Source organism: Alligator mississippiensis, chromosome 1, assembly GCF_030867095.1.
Source record: "Alligator mississippiensis isolate rAllMis1 chromosome 1, rAllMis1, whole genome shotgun sequence".
Classification (NCBI taxonomy): Eukaryota; Metazoa; Chordata; order Crocodylia; family Alligatoridae; genus Alligator; species Alligator mississippiensis.
The window spans coordinates 245,803,814-245,822,859 of NC_081824.1; the positions used below are offsets into that span (position 1 = coordinate 245,803,814).

Sequence of the window (19,046 nt, forward strand, 5' to 3'; positions counted from 1 at the left end):
ATTGAGGTCCCTTCCGATCCTAACATCTATGAATCTATGAATCTTATGTCCAGCCTGAAACTGTCATGGAGGAATTTGAGACCATTCGATATTGTCATCCCTTGGGGTACTTTGGTGGCCAAATGTTCCATCAGATCCTGATGAGCACAACCCTGATAAACGTATAGGTGGCCACCAGATCACCCCTGAACCTGTGCTTTTCCAGGCTGAAAAGCCCCATAGCTTGCAATGAGGGGGTTGGATTTTCACCCAATCAGTCATTTTGGAGGATGTCTCCAGTCATGCACTTGTGTTTGGTCACAGGTATAAACTGTGTTCTGTGGCCAGCTTAGATGAAAATTGTCACTACTGTCTGCACCCTATGACTTAACTCCTAAATCACTTGTACATTGTACTGGAGAGCAAAGCAATGCCTAAAAATCTGGGTTTATGTGAGCTGCTCAATTTCACAGGGCAAGTGTGGGGCAAAGCCAAGATTAGAACTCAACGTCTCTCAGCTCCCAGCTCTCTACAGCATGTCTCCTCTCTATTAATAACAGATTAAAGCCAGGTAGTATTCCTGAGTAAAAAAGGGAAAGATACATGTAGTAATTGACCATAAGAAGTAGTTTTCATTTAAAATCTGACACATCCCTAATACTGACCTGCTCTCTTTATACCATATGGTAATTCAAATTTATCACTTCCATGGAATGCTGCCACTTTTAAGAAGTCATTAGAGCACAGGAATGGATATATTTTATCAGCACTGAGGGGAGAAAACAAAGTTGACGGTTAATATTTTAAAAACCCCTGCAACTATGGCACATTTGAATCATGCAACAATTCCTGAAATGCCTTTTAACTTTTTAATCTTACTTGAAATAATAGGCAGCATCAGTTTTGAAATGAACACGTGGGAATAGTACAGCCCAAGAAAAGCATTTTGCAATATAATTATATCAAGTGTTCAGAAAAAGGAACAAATTCCCTGCTGGTGTAAGCTGACAGTGTTCATTAAAACTAACAAGAATGAGAAAGTTTATTGCAGCATGGAATTTGACCCAACCTTTGAAAGATTTTTTAAGATTGTGAGACAACCACAACTGCTGGCTTGAAAAGTAATTATTAATCACATTTGGGGGGGGGGGGGGGGGGGTTGGGATGGGACAAAGGACACCTAACAAAAATTTTGAAAAGAGAAAAAAAGAGACAGGCCAGGTTCTAAAAGAGGAACTGGATGCTCTGGTTTGACAGACAAGCTGTCCTTGAATTCATTTTAATACATGCTAAAGATGCCCAGATTACAGGGTGAGAGAGACAGCATATGAATCCAGATTAAGGAAACATTAACCACTCACACTGGAATTCACTTAACTTCTAGAGGTGCACCAATATATCAGTTGCATATTGGATAAGCACTGACAAAAGGAAAATCTATATTATAGGCTAAAGGTTTTTTTTGGCTGGTGTAGCCCATAATGTTCATCAATAAATATAATCAATTATGCCTTCTGACTGGGGTCCCTGGACCCTGTGTGCATGTGTGTGACCGTATGCATGTATGGGGCCAGGTACACAGCTGGGCAGCCAGGAGAGCAGCTCCCTGCAGGCAAGTCTGTGGAGGGGAAGGGGCATGGGGGGAGGGGGAGGGGCCAGATTGAGGCACCCATGGTGAGGGGGGAGCAGGGCAGGAGCTGGGGCAGCTGCTCAGCCGGGGCAGTGAATGGGACCTGAGGCCAAGGCGGAGAGTGGGATGGAGCTGCAGGCAGCGCATCGAGGGGGCATGGGAGGGGCAGCTCCCCGCTGCTGCATGCACCCCCTAAAAGACATGAGGGGGGGCATGTGTCCCCCCAGATTTGTGTGCAGAATGGATGTAGGCTGCTTGCCGTGTGCTTGGGGCTTTCTGCCATGCTGCCTTTCCTTTGGGAGCCCCGCACTGGCTGTGTGCCCCCTGCCCACCTGGCAGCACTGGGGGTGGCAAGTTGTGCCTCCTGCTGCCTGGTGGGCAGGGGATGCATGGGCAGCACAGTGCTCCCGGGGCAAAGGCAGCAGAGTGGGAAGCCCCAAGCCTATCATGAGCAGCCTGCATCTGCCCTCGCCCCATTAGGTTCTGCTCCGGTTAAAAGCATCCCTGTGCTTAAAAATGGTGGCAGTGGTGCTTGAATTAAAGCTCATTTGGTGAGCGCCAGGACACTGATCTCCTCCCACGCTCCCTGGATGAGCCACCCATGGCTCCATCCCACTCCCCACCCCAGCCTCAGGTCCCAATTCACCACCCTGGCAGGGCAGTACCCCCAAGCCCCTGCCTCACTCCCTCCCTTACCGTGGGGGCCTCAATCTGCACCCCTGCCACACCCTTTCCCCTCCACAGACTTACCTGCAGAGAACTGCTCTCCATGCTGCCTGTCTGTGTTCCTGTAAATCAGTTATTGGATCGGCATCAACCAATACGACTAGTTAATAATCAGCTATTGGTACTGGCCAAGAAAATCTTTATTGGTGTACCCCTAATAACTTCAAATGAGAATTAGTCTCCCTATGGAAAGGGACTCTCTGAAAAAAGCTGTCATGTCCAGTCAAATTTGCAGTGTGTTCATCTAAGTCTGTAATATCCACTGACTCCCAAGCACTTGATTTCACTTCAAGGACTAGTTTGACTTCAGTAAGAATTGAGGATACTCAGCACCTTACACAGAACTGACTGAATGTGTTAAAGTACTAATGTGGAAATGATTTATGAAATCATTATACTTGGGTTTAAGTGCATTCATGGGAACATTGTTTTAATTCTAGTCAATAAAATGACTGAAAAGCAAATATTTCACCTTTCACAGTATCCTGAGTCAACACTGCTACCTCTGGAAACAAATACCTCTCACACTAAATTAAATATGTACTCAACAGATTATACTAACAATACATGGAAAACTGGTTAATTTTAATAAGCCACCAAATATGAAAATCAATATTAATAAACTGCTTTAGTAACCTTCCCTGGTGTCAGAGTCAGATGATAACCTTAACTAAGATAAGGCATTTGGGTCTTAATCGGGTAATGAAAATGGGTCCTTAATTTGTCCCTCTGTAAGTCGGAAGGTGCCCGGTTCCCTTGTTTGTAACCCAAAGGTACACTGTACTGTACCTTTGGGTTACAAACTCTTTCCCCCTCCCCCCCAGTAAAGGTAACATCAACCTATAAGGGCTAGATCTTCATCCAGAAGATCAACCTGTAAGGGCCAGATCTTCATCTTTATCTTCATTCCATAATGGGGCTAAGGTCAACCACTGGTCTAGTACCACAGTTATTTTCCTCTTGTATCTCTCAGGCTACAACCAAATGAGACTACTTGTATAAAAACAGGAAATGGGAAATTTTGTGTTATTCTTGAAGTTGGAGTTATTCAAAGTAATGTCCACAAAGGGGTCATAAGAATATCATCCATGGTAAAGATGTCATTAGGAGAGAGAGGTATTTGGATCCTGTTAGTCTGACATCAGGCAGAAGGGAGGGTAGATTTACACCTAATTAAATTACAGATGTATGAACTTTCATAACCAGCAGCCTGCTTTATCAGTTAATATAAAGATGCCATTACCCTTCTTGACTGATGATCTTTGAACATTATTTAAAAATAAACAGGACTGAATCAAACTCTGATTTCCCTGTATGCAGAAGGAATGAAACAGAAGACTTGTTTCTGGCACATGGTTCTCTAAGCCTTGTACAACTAAGACTTAGCATAAAAATCTCTCTCTAGGCTTTTTTTTTTCAAAGGCCATGCTCTCTCTCAATGGTTGTTCAGGCCATGCCCTTGACTTTTTGCTCCTTCTCTGCCTCTTTTAGTGTATTTCTTCAGTGCTTCTCTCTCACAAACATATGCTTCTACTAAAAGCATACTCTGCAAAACCTGTGTCCCTGCCCCAGAAATGCCTTTATTTTGGGTGGAAGCTCTGCTTGTTTCAGTTACCTGATTTCACAGAGGAACTCAATAACTTCTATTATAAATAAGATGACTGTACTGGCTGTTTACAGATGGGGGGGGGGGAGGGGGGGACGGTGGCGGGCAGCACTTTACTTTCAGCTTGGTGCACCCCTGCACCGAGCACAGCACATGCTCAGAAAAGGAATCACATCAATATGACCTGGCTCACCCAGTGTCTATATAGCTCACATGCTTCAATGGGGATTTTTGGCACTTTATCTAATAGCTGATTGAATCAGCTATTAAATAAAAGTGCCAAAAAGCCCGGCTGAATTGTACAAGCTATAGAGATGCTACAGAGTAGATCCAACTGACATGATTCCTTTTCCGGTAAAGCACTGTTTTATTTTTTCCCCCGTGTTTGTCATGGGAAAAAAACTAATAATGCACCCATTATTTTTAAGGATATCCACGACACTGCTTCCTGCCTAGCGCGCCCCCACCTCCATGCCACTCTGCCTCCCTGCTGGCCAGCCGGGGAAGCGGGAACTACCCATGGGGAAATGGGGTTAGTGATGCCAGAAAAACAGGTAGCTGGTGCTCTGCTGGGCAAGAAATCAGGAGGAGGGCTGAGCTGGAGGCTCTTGCTGAGTTGGGAGAAAGTTGAGTAGATTTGAGACTTACAGTCATTTATTGGCAGTAGGTTTTCCAGGATAGCTAATGCAAATCAGCTAAAGATGTGAATTTAAGGGGCATAAATTAAAGTACATGAAGCACCCAGATGGTTGCTCTCATTCAGATGCAAGGTTAATATACAGCCAGTAGCCTATTTTCTATAATACGGGCAGTATCCACAGACAGGTAAAACAAGTTTGGGGAAATTCTGAATAACAATTTACCCAGCAAATTGCATTTGTTTTTATTTGTAACTCTCTGGGTTGATCACAGTCAGCCCTCTCCCAGGACTCACTATCTATCCCAGGGGCAGGCAATTATTTTGGGCAAAGGGCTACTTATTGAGTTTTGGCAAGCTATCAAGGGCCGCAAGACAGGCAGCCAGGGGCAGATAAATACTAATTTTCTCAATTTTTTAGGGGCGTCGCGGGCCGGACAGAATGGCCTGGCGGGCCGCATCTTTCCCCCAGGCCGCATTTTGCCCAGCCCTGATCTACCCATTTCCTAAAGGGTGAGCTGAGCGCAAGGCAGTTATGACTACCCATCAAGTTTATTTCTGTTTCCTAATTGGATAAGCATATTTGTGACGTTTAAAATAGACAAAATTACATGGAATAGCAGGAATTAAAAAAAAAAAGTTATACTGTCTCACAGTATTAGGCTTCTACAAACTGAAGTAATGTCAACCCATTGAACTCAACGGCAATATTCCCACTGACTTCAGGCCCTGAATGCATCAGATTGCCCTGGCTTACTGTATATATAACAGCACAGATCAAATTCTGCCCTCAGATATACCTGTGAAATCTCACTTCAGTGAGGGTAGAATTGCTGGAGAAATGTCAATTTTAGTATATAGGAGCTTGATTTTCAGAGATGCTGAGGTCTGCAGAAGCACTAAATCAGTGAAAATAGGATTCTTTTGAGTCCCTGAATGAAAAAGTTTTAGACATGCACTATATAAAGCCTCAATTTCCTGTACAAACATGAAAAATGGTATGTGCAGCCTCCTTTGAAGATAAATTCATTATTACTTAATAATATACAATTACAATAGCTACGTATAAAATATACATATCCTCATTTACTCACTACAGATACATATGGGAGCTCCTGCTGCTTTGTATTGCCCTGATGGCAAGCAGCCAGAAAGCTGCTTTTTACTGTCAGAGCAGTGTGAAGCAGCTGGAATGTATCAAAGAAGCTGAACCCAAGCATGAGATCTGTTCTACTGGAGAAGAAAAAGGAGAAATAACACACAAATGGTCTAAAACCCAACTCCGACTCCACCTTGGGTGGGTAATAAGCACTCACACAACTAGCTTTAGCTGCATTTGAGACTGCTTCCATGGATTTTAACTCCCACTCCTCACTGTATAACTTACATTGTCCTTCTAAGCAAGTTCAGAAGGGATCCACTCCAGCCACTCATGCTCTCTTGCAGTTCCATTCTACTCATAAAGGCATGCAACTTCACTTAAATCCCTGAAATACCGCTTTTCTGAGACCTGATGATGCCAGAGGAGGAGGCATTACCCCACAACTATTTCATGGAAAAAGCAAAAACACTACTGGGGCCAGTGGCATGAAGCAGGGTTGAAAACCCAACACAATCCCCTTTCCAGGCATTGTTACTCAGTCAGAGAGCCTAGTTCACTCTCGCTTCCTCTCTCTTTACATTCACATAGCTTCCCTCGATTGTCTAGTGGTCAGTTCTACTTCTCTGACTAAAGTGGAGTAGACTTTGGGCCTAAATGTGTAGATAACTAAGAACTCTCCTATAATTAACACATCCCCCACAGCCTCAACACAGACCTTGGACTTACTTCAATAGTGATGCAAAGGCTGGCTTCCGCAAACAAGTGTTTAGTACATTTTTTCTTTCCATCGTCCTATATGACAGCCTGAAAGAAGAGAATTTTAAAGAATCAGTAAGTGAATGGGGCATCTAAAAGAGGTGGCACCAACCCTGTTGCTACAGAAATATTTTGACATAAACTATTAAGTTCTAATAGCCTGTCAATAGATCCTGCGAGTGAATGAAGTACATGTGCATGAAAATTAGAACCCCTACTTGCTTTTGTGTTCATTTTGCTATGCATTGCTGGCAGCACATTTATTATGCAGCACAGCTCCAAGATATCCATCACTATCACCTGCTAGCTATTAAAGCATCTATAACTAAAAATCCTGCACTAGACCTCTCTCCAAGAAAGCAGAACATCTCTCTGCTGCCAAGTGGAAGCTTGCTTAGGTAGATCTTTTTAGGTCTATCCAAAGGCCAACACTGAGTCCTTCTCAGAGAAAAGAGTAAATGAGATCTTATGTAGAAATCACCCTCCAGAATTAAGCTTAAGAGCTAAGGCTTCTACTCATAAGCTCATTCCCAGCTCTGGAGTTTATTCATGTGCAGCACATTGAGCTGGGTCAGAGCAGCCCTAACTGGCCAGGAGTCCGGGGGGGGGCGGGCGGTCAGCCTCCCAACCTGGGGTTGCTCCTCCCAGTTCAACATGCTGCAGAGGGCTGGCTGGGGCACGAGGGTGTTTCAATGCAGGGCTAGCCAGCAGCCAGCCCCACGCTGAAGCAACCTTATGTCCCAGTCAGCCGGGGAAGTGTCTTCATATGCACTGCTGCAGAGTTTTTCATTCTGCAGCAGGATAGTACTCATGTTTACAAGTACTATCCTGCTGCAAAGTAAATTAGTTTACTCCAGCCAAATAGGGGTGCACCTGTAGAGGCACAACGTTTGCTACACATTAAATGTCTCATGTAGATGCAGCCAGTAGGTAGTGGGTCAGAGAGATGTCATAACCTTAATGATCCAGGGAACATACATGAAGCAAGGTATGTTTGGACCAACAGAGACCAGAGATTACTCTTACCAGTAGTCATTTGTCTTCCACACATTTGTGTGAAGCACAGCATACATAAGAACAGCTACCAGGATAATCACCAGCAGGAACCGTTTCATGACTGGCAGACAAGAAATGCAAAAAGAAAACAACAACAACAAAATTAGCTTTCAATTCCAGACTTACTTCCACAAACTTATCCCAAGATGGACAGGAAAGTGCTTATTATCATCACTTGTCACCCCTCACAGCTTGATTGCAACGGTTGCTCTAGCCTTAATATCCCCAAATAAGGTACCCCAGTCTCTTTCAGCGAGTCATTCAAGATGTCAGTGACAACTGAACACTATGCTGCTTTGCATCTATAAATACACACATTTGGTTGTGTCAATTTTATATGTAACCCTGAGCATGACGCTTCCCATGCCTTCACCTGAATAATGGGATCCTGGGGTACCCCATAGCCAGTGGCTCCGCCCAGCTCCCTGGGTAGCTGTTGCAGGGCCCCTGAGCAGAGAGCCTCCCCTTACAGTCAAACAACCTTGCAGACCGTTATAAAACTATTTACAGAATTTAGTTATTTACAAGGTAACATACAACCAGTGCAATAGAACAAATGTTATACCACATGACCTGGTGATGGTGGCTTAAAGGTTAATGCTTCTTGGATACACATTACACAAGGGGAAAGGTATACAAATTACCCACAATAAATAAAGCACCAATACATAAATACATTGATACTCCAACTAATAAACCATTAAGAACTTATTTACACAGTCTGTAACTTGTACACAGGTTACTGAGGACCGTGTCTGCAGTGCCTCTGGCTGGCTGTCTCAGGGAGCAGAACTGAGTCTGTGTCCCTAGCACAGGAACTGTGGGCAGTCCTTGGTGCTGGCATCCCTCGCACGAGTTCCAAGGGTCTCCATGCAGCAGGTGGTGGCTCCTCCCCTGCAGTCCCCACAAGAGAGCCAATTCCTGCCCAGACCCCTTCCTTGGCTCTGCAGGGAGCAGTGTCTGGGCTGCAGGTTGTAACCGTTTCCCCTGCCCAGCACAGCCTCACAGCACCTGGCAAAATGCAGCCTCCCTGGGCCCTGCCTGCCCCAGGGCTTCTGGTGGCTGGAGCAGTCCCCGCCCCTCTAGCCCAGGGCTCCCTTCAGCACCTGAGCCGCCCCTTAGGGCTGTGCAAAATTTCACCAGGTGTTTCGTTTTGAAGCTGCTTCAATGCATTTCGAGCTCAAAACAATGAAATTGAAATGATGCAAAAGGCTTCGAAACAGGTTCAAAATGGAACAAGGGCACTCGAAACATTTTGAAAGCTTCAAAACGTTTCAAGTTTCAAAGTTGGGCTTACTTGGCTTCAGCACTGGTCTCAGGTGGCAGCGGCAGCCTCCTGTCATCCGACGCACAGATCTGGGGGCTTGCAACCCTGAGAGGAGTCTAGCACAGCCCCACAGCCCTCCTGGGGGTGCAAGCCCCCGGATGTGCACAATGGATGACAGGAAGCTGCCGCTGCCAGCAAGTGTTAGGACTTTTGGCTTGATCACTTTGAGGTGCAGTTTCCCAGAAATCTCTATACCTATCTCCTTGAAACCTGGCAGGCTTCAAGCTACCATCCTTGCAATTTTCATCCAAATCAGGCAAGAAATGACAACGTTTTAGGCACTGTCCTGATTCCCCATTATAGCCTCTGGGCAAAATGGCAAAACTCATCAAAACAGCGAAAGTTTCCACGAAACAAAATGGGACAGTGCTTTGAAATGAAATGAAACAATGAAACAAAACACTGTTCCTTTGAAACGTTGAAATGGACGTCAAAATGAAACGATGGCGTTTCGCACAGCCCTACTGCCCTTCCCCAGTGCCTTCTCACAGAGGAAAAACCAAGGCAGTCTCAAGCAGTCTCCGCATGGCCCTGCATCCCCCTCCCTTCCTGCACTCTCCCAGCCACACAGGGGCTTGCAGAAGGGTCTTCCCAGGCTTGGAGTCTCTTCACAGGCAGCTCCTCTCTTCTCTTGCCCCAGCAGGGCTAGGGGAAGGGAGGGATAACGGACACAGTGTGGCCTCTCGCAGCGTAGCACTCTTGGTGCAGCCTCTGCTGCTACTTCTGCAAGGCTCTGCCAGGGGCTCTCAGGGGAGACAGCCATGGAGAAATCCCTTCCGTGGTCTCTAGCCTGTCTCTCACCCCCTCTCTCTCTCTCCCTTGTTCTCCCCACCGGGAAAACTGCTCCCCTCTTTTAACCAAGCCTCTCAGCCAATCCCAGGCCAGGACTCTTTCCGGGCTTTTGCTAATGTGTCTCATTCAAACCCTGCTGGGGTTACATCACCCCTCCCACTTCCAACAGGGCTACCTCCAAAACAGCTTCATTCACCCTCAGGGCAAACAGTGCCTCTCCTGGGAAAAACTTTGTCTCTTCGCACTCTGTCCCTCTGCAGGGCAGCCCTTCCTATTCCTTCAGATGGGTCCATGTTTAATGCTGCTACATGTATTTATGTAGCTAAACAAACAAGTTATTTTTCTGGAAAATATATACTGTTTGATAGGATCTCTTGTTTCCTCACTTTTAATCAACAGTCTTTCACCATCCTTTTTCACTGTTATATGTTGCTAAAGTCGGACTCTGAACAATGGAGGGTTCTAAAGTACATTATATCTGACTATGTATTCCTTTTTGAAGGCATGTTACACTGATGCTCTACTTCCCAAGAGTATATGGAACAAATAGTTGAACAAAACAAAAATATATGCTAACAAGCAATTGTGTCAGGAGAAAAGAAGTGCTGGAGGAAGAAAATGATAGTTTCAAATTACCCCCTCTCTAGCACACCAAGCTGCCTTTTCCATAGTTATAAATTAACTGCCAGTTACTACACCCTATGAAAGTTTAAAATACTTCGTCCTGCCATAAACTGCCAGGGAAATTTGAGAGGAAGTTATATACCCTTTCATTAATTTTACTCATCTCTCCACTATGCAAAATACTTCCTTGCAGGCGGATATGCTGCATATCCTCCCTACCACTGTTTAAATATATCTTTTTCAAAAGAAAATTTAACTTTACTGGCCACAGGGTGAGAGAGGTGGATCACACCAAACCAAAAACACTAGTATATATCCCCATGTAATTGAAAGCAATTGCCTTTGGCTGTTATTTTGTGCCAACTGTTGACTAAATACAGTGTGTTATAGCTTATTTGCGGGGGATGTTTTTAAGCAGCCTTACTCTTAAACCACTGAGCAAAAAGCCCAAGACATCTGAAGTTAGCTCTCATGCCCTGCCACAAACATAAGACAGGTGACTTTACAACACTAACGCATATACTACCACACCTCATTGCCATGTCCAGATTAACAGTGAAGCAGCTTTGTGTTGTTTCATCGTATGTTAAATTTAAATCACAGTCTTGCCATCTGATCCTCAATGACTGACCCATGTACCTGCTTAGAGCCCTATTGATTTCAAGGTACTTCTGCATGGATCTAATTTCAGGAAATTAAAATCAGCATATGCAAAACAAGGTACAATCCACAAATGACAAATTAACACTATAAACATTACACAGCACTATAAATATTATGTAGCACTAGAACGGTACTTTCAATGTTATCTTGATCTGTTATAAGACAGCTATAGCACTGTAAAGTTACTGTAAAGTCATTGCATCCTTCCATTCCAACCTCAGCCTCTCACACTTTCTCTTCCCCCTAATGTGTTCTTCACCAATTTAGCTTGATTGACACTGCACACTTTTTTGCATGTCCCATTGGGGCAGACAGTGAAACTCAGCAGATCTGCACAACCCCTTCCTTAAGACCTCAGAAAAGCTATCACCAACATAGTTTGTTTGTCAACAATGCTTGATCTTGACAAAAGAATGTCAGGTATGGGACCTCTTTCCAAGTAAGTGGACACCTAGTCAAAACAGAGGCTCTCCATACCCATGCATTGCAGAAGACAATGGCACGTGGGCTTAAGAGTATATAAATGAAAAGTTGAAATCTTCCCAGTTTGACCACTCCCAAGCAGGAGTGAAGATAAAGAACATCATCAAATAGAATAATTGCCTAAATTGATTTTACTTATTTCAGTGGAGCTCTGCCAGGTTACATCATCTGAGAATCTGGTTCAATAATCACCACCGCATAAAAGCAGTGCAACTAGAAGGCAAATCAGACCCCTCAATACTTCAGCCCAAGCAGCCAGTGTTTTCTTAAACTGAGAATTAACTTTGGTATGTTTAAAGAACACAAACTGGGGCTAAATTATACATTTTCTGTTGCTTAAAATGTAAACACAGTTTTTGCCTAGCTACTCATTATCTCCTTGCCCTTGCAAAGAAATTCACCCTTACAAAAGAACGTAACTCATTTCATTTTTCAAGTCAAAGACCACGGTTATGATACTTTTGTTGTTACTAACTGTTAGTATTTTAATCCATGTAAAATTCTCTATTTAAAAAAAAATTAAGCTTGCATGTGAAAGTTAGGAAATGTCAGAAGTAAAGGCTGCTCATGTAACTGTAACCTTGTTCTGTGTGTATGTATTTTGATACTATCTTTAATGATAATGCCTACATTTTCCCTCCTCCTCTGGTTCCTGACCTCACTCAGTGAATCTCACAGGCAGTTAACAAGGGAGGTCTGTGTAGTGAATAATGCTGTCCCCTGGAGGAGTATTACCTCATTTTCTGGAGAAATCGAGAGGAGTATTTTTAACACTGATGGCATTTGCGGATTTCCGTCCCCTCCCCTCCACCCTCTTCCATCTAACCTTCTTGACAGCCTCAAGGGGGCCTGAAAAGACCCAGGATAAAGCAGGCCCCAGTACCATTCAGTCAGTTTTGTTCAGCCTGCCTGAAGATTGAAATGTTGTGACCTATTAGCTGAGTAAATGGAGGGCATTGATAATAAAATCCAAAGTTTACAAGCATTTAAAAAGGTCCCTAAAGCCTGAAACAAAATGTAATAAACCAAAGTCTGACATTTTTTGAATTAATTGGTTACAGTCCTTTGTCAAGTGTGGTTCAGCCATGAAGAGAGAATCATGAAAGCACAGAGGCAGAACGGGATCTTGGAGTCATTATTGACTCCAAGATGAACATGAGCCGCGAATGCCAGACTGCAACCAGCAAGGCCAGCCATACCTTGTCATGCATCCAAAGGTGCATCTCAAGCCTGTCCAGAGAGGTGATACTCCCCCTCTATGCGACTTTGGTCAGGCTGCAGTTGGAGTACTGCGTCCAGTTCTGGGCGCCGCACTTCAAGAGGGACATGGCCAGCCTGGAGAGGGTTCAGAGGAGGACCACCTGCTTGGTGAGAGGGCAGCAGGACAGGCCCTATGAGGAGAGACTGAGGAACCTCCAGGTACTACTGCAGAAAGGATCAGAACCTATATTTTGGGCTAAATTCTTAATTGTACCAGTGTAGATTTGGATAACTCCACTGAAGCTAATGCAGTTATCTTGGATTGTTATACCTGAGAAAGGGATTATCTCTGATTTACTGATGCTGCTCAGCAAGAGGAGGCTGAGGAGGGACCTGGTGGCTGCTTACAAACTCATCACGGGAAATCAACAGCAAATAGGTAGAGCCCTTTTCTCCCCAGTACCACCTGGGGTGACGAGGAACAATGGTAACAAGCTGATGGAGAATAGGTTTAGGTTAGAGATCAGAAGGCAATATTTTACAGTTAGGATGGCCAAAATCTGGAACCAACTTCCCAAGGAAGTAGTCTTCTTCCCTACCTTGAGCAAATTCAAGAGGAGGCTGGATGATGACCTGTCTGGGGTCTTGTGAACCCAGCATTCATTCCTGCCTGTGGCAGGGGGTCAGGCTAGATGATCTGTTCAGGTCCCTCCTGACCCTAGCTACTATGAAACTATGAGAACTTTTTAATAGGAGATTAACCAATCCTTTGAAGATGAATTTAACATCCTATCTAAGTTTATTTGAACTAATCTAACAGATGCCGTTACAGTATTAGGATATCTTTCCACGTCTCCAAGAACACTGCAGGTCAGCTCCCACCAGTTTCAACCACAGATACATTCAGGGTGTATCATATACTATACTTTGTAAGGAGGCAGGGCTGTCACTGGGGGGGATAGGGGGGCCAAATCAGGGCAACTGCCCCACACCCTGTACCCTGGGCCCCATACCCTGCTCAGGTCACCTCTGTAAGGAAGAATCTTGTATGTCTTTTGGCTATCCTTCCTCCTTGAGAGAGTGGACCAGTATCTCTGCTGGAGTCATATCTTAGCCTTGGCTTTGCTACTTCACTAAATACAGCACCAGAAGTGCGCAGCTATTTTATGACAACTATGCAACCATTCATGCAGCCTGACACTAATTTACATATACAGTGGTGATAATCCCTTGTACAACAAGGATGCAGGAACAGCTATATTAGCAAAACTGACTAAGAGCATGATTTGGTGGCAACCATCCTGTTCCTTCCTCAACCCTTTTCCCCTTGCACACATTTATTACCCTTATTCATCTCATTATATCTCTACTTAGGTGGCAACATGCACATGGGATAGAAATCTTTCACCTTCTATCCTATTTGTTCTGTAAAGTACCTTTGTGTGCTATTAAAGAATAATACCAGCAGTACCAACTCTCTTGATACTACCATGGTTTTTGTGATGTTTGTGTTCCTTCAGACCCTGCAATTAAGAGACTGTCTGAACCATATCAGACAAATCTCTTCTTGAAAAAGTAAAACCCTTGGGATGGATCCCACTTACCAGATTAAGTCCCTAAGTGGACTTGGTGGGCTTATACTGCGCTGATCAAGTCCCCGGGGGGAAAAACGCCAAAAGGTGGGTAGGTTTACTGCTTTTTTGTGGATTAGTTTTAAAGCGAAGGGGGCAGCATGTTACAAAAGTAGGCAATTCACAGTTTTTCAAGGACTTGCTCAGGCTGGAACAGGATCACACAGGCAGCTAATAGGTGGAAAGGGATTAGGTAGTTTGTGGGTTTGGAGATTCATCTTGAAAATATGAAAGGAGCTACCCTAAAAAAATACCGATAATACTGCTTTAAAATATTTTTGAGAGGCCTGACTCATGACTGTTTTTAAAATGTGTGGGGTTGGCAACACTTTGACACAAAACTATGTGTTGTTTCTGTATGGTCAGAACTTCAGTAAATTTCCAATTGGCCTATTGAATGTTAAGGTAGCAAATCCTGGAAGCACTAATACTAGGATTTATTGACATTCAAAATAAAACCCCAAACACTTCCTCTTATAGGAGATTTAAAAGGATATTTATACTGCCTTACCAATGCACTGTGTTATTGCTAAAATTCTTTTGATAACTGCTGCAAACTGTCTTTGACCAGTTTGGTATTTTCTCTCTGTTTCAAGAAGAAAACACCATGTTGAGCACAGCAAAATAGAACTGTGCCAGACTTAACTTGCTAATTTTGGGTGTGTACAGAAGTGCTCCATGCACATTTTATAGTGCTGTAATTTATAGCACTTTTTATAGCACTATAAAGTTACAGCATCCTTAAACATGACAGAAGTGCAGTGTTTCATGTGGGTAAGGGGGGGGGGGGCACGGCTCTGAGAATCCATGCACTTTCTAGGCTAGGAGGCAGGAGGCGCTCCACAGAGAAGCAGCTCTGGGCAGGCTTCAGTGTACAGAAGTTATTTAAAGTGCTACAGGTTGCTAAAGTGCTATAAACTATAGCACTTCAAATTTAATACCTCATTTAACAAGGGTTAATTTAAAGTGCTGTACCCATTTTTAAATGTGCTGTAAAGCTGTGCACTTCTGTTAAGTCACGGCAATACAGCACTTTAAATGGCGAAAAAAGCAACGACTGTACACACACTTTACATTTAGCCTTGTCCTGTATTCTTTCCTCTTTTTTGCTTTCAGTGCCATTTTCAAAGTTGATTTAGCAAGAGACAGAAGGCTTTTTTTAAAGTTTATATTCAAATGAAGCTGGCAGATGAATTGGATATTAACAATGTGAACAGAAGAGAAAAAGCCCGCTTGAACTCAAGGCAGCCAGAGACTCACCTGCTGTGCCAGAACGAGTGACACTGAAAGAACAAAGGACACCATGGAAACCTCAGACCACCCCGCAGCTGTGCAAATATTTCAAGCCCACTGCCAACAATGCTGAAGGAGCGAAACTGGCTGCAGGAGGAAGATGAGTGGCAGTAGCATAAAGACGTTGGAGAAGAGGCTCTGGGGGTCAGGGAGCAGGCTGTGTGCCTGTGTGGAAGCTCCAAGGAGCTCCAGTGAGCTGGGAGACACTGGTACTGAGCCCACCACAGGAAAAGCAGTGGGAGCTGGCAGGAAGCTTCGTCGGGAGACGAGCCAGCCATGGGAGAAGTGGCTGCGCTCAGTTAGGATTCTGGGTTTTCTTTTTTTTTTTTTTCCTTCTTCATGGGGGTTGCTACTCAGGGGACAGCTAGCTAAGCTGAACCCTGACCCCTGGAACTAAAAAGGGGAAAGGACAGGCTGCAAGCCACAGGAAAAATTAAAGACACTGGCTGGATGCCAGGCACGAGTGTGTGCACGCCTATAACCTGGCAAGGCCAGAAAAAGGCCCATGTACCAGGGGCTCAGACCCAGCTAGGAGACATCAGTCCGGCACAGAAGCTCCAGGGCTGAAGGGATCCTCTGCGTGCTGGCAAGACAAAGCAAGCCCAGCCTGGATTCCTTTATTTTCTTTATCCACAGAGGATGGGCCCTGGGAGGAGAGGGGAGATGTCTGCACCCTCTGAGCCTGAGAGAACAGTGGTAGATAAACTCTACTGGTAAGCTGCAGGGTCCCAAAGTTTAAAGAAACTTACCTGAGTTCAAAGTAAAGATCCTGAGTTCTTTATTTCTTCTGACCACTACCCTTTGCCAGTGGTCCATCTTAACAAGGGAAATGGGACTGAAATGACCACGAGCCTATAAGGCCAAAGAAAAAAGAAAGACGTAGCCTGTCAAGAACCAAGGGCGAGACCAACGCTGCAACATCTGGGTGGCACACAGATGGGGTATAGGTGAGGTTGAAGCCCTAGAAGAAGGATCTAGCCTGTTGTTTCCTTGGCCAGCCATGGCTAAACTAAACACCTCCCGATCAAAAACATCACCTGACATCAGGACATGGTAGGTGAGAGTTAGGCAGCTCCACATCAAAGCTGAGGCAAGTGTATTTGTGCCCCACAGCCCAGCCCAGTCAGGCACAGGACTGCCAAGGCCTGCAGTCCTATCCTATACTGTGCAGACATATAGTACAGTGTATAGGTTGAGCCTGATTTTCTGATGCGAAAAGTTAAGGTTTTCATAGGCACAGTATATAAGTCAGAGCTGGGCTCAGCACTTGGCTGGTGCGGCCCCATCCCCTGCAAGTGGCAATGTCTGGGCCGTGCCAGCCAAATGCCAAGCCCAGTCCCTCACAGGGCACAATGATACAGTGTATAAGTTGAGGTTGAAGTTTAAGACCTAAAAATTGGGCTTCAAACCATAACTTATACACTGTGAAGTGTGGTAAATGTTTCTGAATTAAAATTGCATTTTGTGAATCAGGGGCACAGGAAGACAAAGTTTTCTTGCTCCCCAACTGTCCAGGTCTTATTTTGACTAACTTACAAAATATTTCTAAAACAAACACAGTATCCTAGAACTCTTTACCCTTGGTGTTCTATAACAAGCCAAGACCACTGGAAGGGGCAGTTTGCTTTGTAAAAACATTTTTGTCTTCTTGTTTGCTAAATATTCCCCTAATTGATTGTTCCCCAAACATCCAGCTTTCACCAAAGAAAGTACATGTTCTCTCTGGAGAGGGTTTTTTGCAAGGGAATTTCTCCTAGGGACATATCTGTTTAGTCATTTATTTTGCAGAAATGGAGTGCAGTGCTTGGGAAGATTTCTTAAGCATGAGGTGCTACCCATGGGTACTTTCCTCTCCTTCCCCACAACCAGCAGTGGGATGCAGGTCTACAAGAAAATTGCCAGCTGTGGGGCAGACAATTTCCTTCTTACATTTCATTTGCTCTCATCATCAGTAGCTTAACTGCTTCCTGTTTAGCTGTTCAGTGTATTTGGAACACTCCAGAAAGGACAGCAGAGCACAGGTCTAACCTTGTGCCGCCCTGCCCGGCGCAGCAAGCGGGGGAGCCGCAGCCGCTGCCACCACAGAGCAGCCCGGATGGGCAAGCCCAGAGGCAATACGGGACCCAGGCTGGCTGCAGGGGCGGGTTACAAGCTGGTGCTGAGCGCGGGAAAAGCAGCCCCTCACCCACCTGGTGGCTGGCGCCATGTGGGGCTGCCTGTGCCTGCTCAGGGCAGCCCCATGCAGGCTGCGAGCAGCTGCAGCAGAGAGGGGAAGGGAGGGGCCACTTTTCCCCCACGCTCAGCACCAGCTCATTCCCTGCCGGGGAGTAGAGCGTCGGGGCTGCACGCTGCCCCCAAGCCTATACCGCAGGGCTGGGGGGACACTAGGAGTGAGCGGGTGCATGGGGCCCACACCAGTGTCTCAGAGCCAGCACCGGCAGGGCCCAAAGCAGGGCAGCAGGGGTACAAAGGTCCCGGCCAGCAGCGGCTCTATGAAGCCAGGCCAGATCCCCTCTCTCCCTACTGGTGCAGCCCAACCCAGCTCCATAGACCCCTGCCAACCTGCGCCCCGCTCTGGGCCCCACCAGTGCTGGCCCTGAGACATTGGTCCTAAGTTGGTAACCAGGGAGCGGGGCACCTGTCAAGGGACAGGGCTACCCATGTGGCCCAACAGCTTGCCAAAACTGGGTAAGCAGCCCTCCACCCGAAATAACTGCCAGCCCCTGCTCTAAATTGTCAGTTTCAACTAGCTTGAACTAGGGTAAGACTTAAAAAATGATCATATTCTAGGTTTCAGAAGAATGTGATATAAAAAAAAATACAAAGACTTAAAGGACATAAATCCATGTAAGTATGGATCTGCCTCCCCCAATATGTCAGGACTAATTTTCTCCCCCTCCAGCCTGCCTCCTTCTTCTTTAGCCACTATTCCCCCAAAGCCTTGGAGAATTAACAAGCTTTGCCACATGCTCTGGAGGTCAGGGATCAAGGCAGTTCAACATTTTTTCATAATCTGGCATGCAACAAGCAAGCAAGCCCCAGTCCATTTCAGAAGGTTTTGTCTCTGAATCAACTGGCATTTTTTAAGAGAAAAAATAGGATACAACAGAATAAGTGCAAGTCCCAGAAGCGGATCATTTATTCACACATATTTATGATAAAAAGCTGGTCTGTAGAGCAATTAGCACTTTGGAAGAAGGAAAATGCTCTTAAGGGCAGAGTTGAACCTCCAGTTCAAACAAGCACACTTCTGCTGTTCCAGGGGTAGGCGCTAAAGGGGAAAACTAAACTGAACCCAGCTGACCCCGTTTGGGGTCATAAACCATACAAATGCTCTACACTTCCACCAGAAACCACAAATCTACTGGAGTTCACTCAGGAAGCTCTGGACCCAGGTACTTCTGCCTGATTCCCATGTGGATGTTGCTAGGGCTGTGGGAAAGAAATAGACAAACTGATTTGAAAGAGGACTGTAAAGTTTCTCTTTAACTGTATCTATAGCTGGAAATGTTTTTAAGAGGGCCAAGGGATTTAGACACAG

General features: G+C 45.1%; 1 protein-coding gene across 6 annotated transcripts in view; it reads right to left on the minus strand.

The window, feature by feature from the left end:
- The window catches only part of ST3GAL6 (ST3 beta-galactoside alpha-2,3-sialyltransferase 6), an 81,258-nt gene that overhangs the window by 43,055 nt on the left and 19,157 nt on the right, over positions 1-19,046 (minus strand). For 3 of the 6 annotated variants that reach the window (XM_059720442.1, XM_019476336.2, XM_059720444.1), the window contains 4 exons: positions 16,255-16,357; positions 7,463-7,553; positions 6,407-6,484; positions 645-748 (listed from right to left, as the gene is read on the minus strand). In XM_059720442.1, coding sequence (XP_059576425.1) covers positions 645-748; positions 6,407-6,484; positions 7,463-7,553; positions 16,255-16,321 — 340 coding nt within the window. In that variant the 5' untranslated portion in view covers positions 16,322-16,357. Of the gene's footprint in view, positions 1-644; positions 749-2,359; positions 2,398-6,406; positions 6,485-7,462; positions 7,554-16,254; positions 16,358-19,046 lie in introns of those variants that run through there. The other 3 variants (XM_019476338.2, XM_019476337.2, XM_019476339.2) reach the window with 2 other exon arrangements.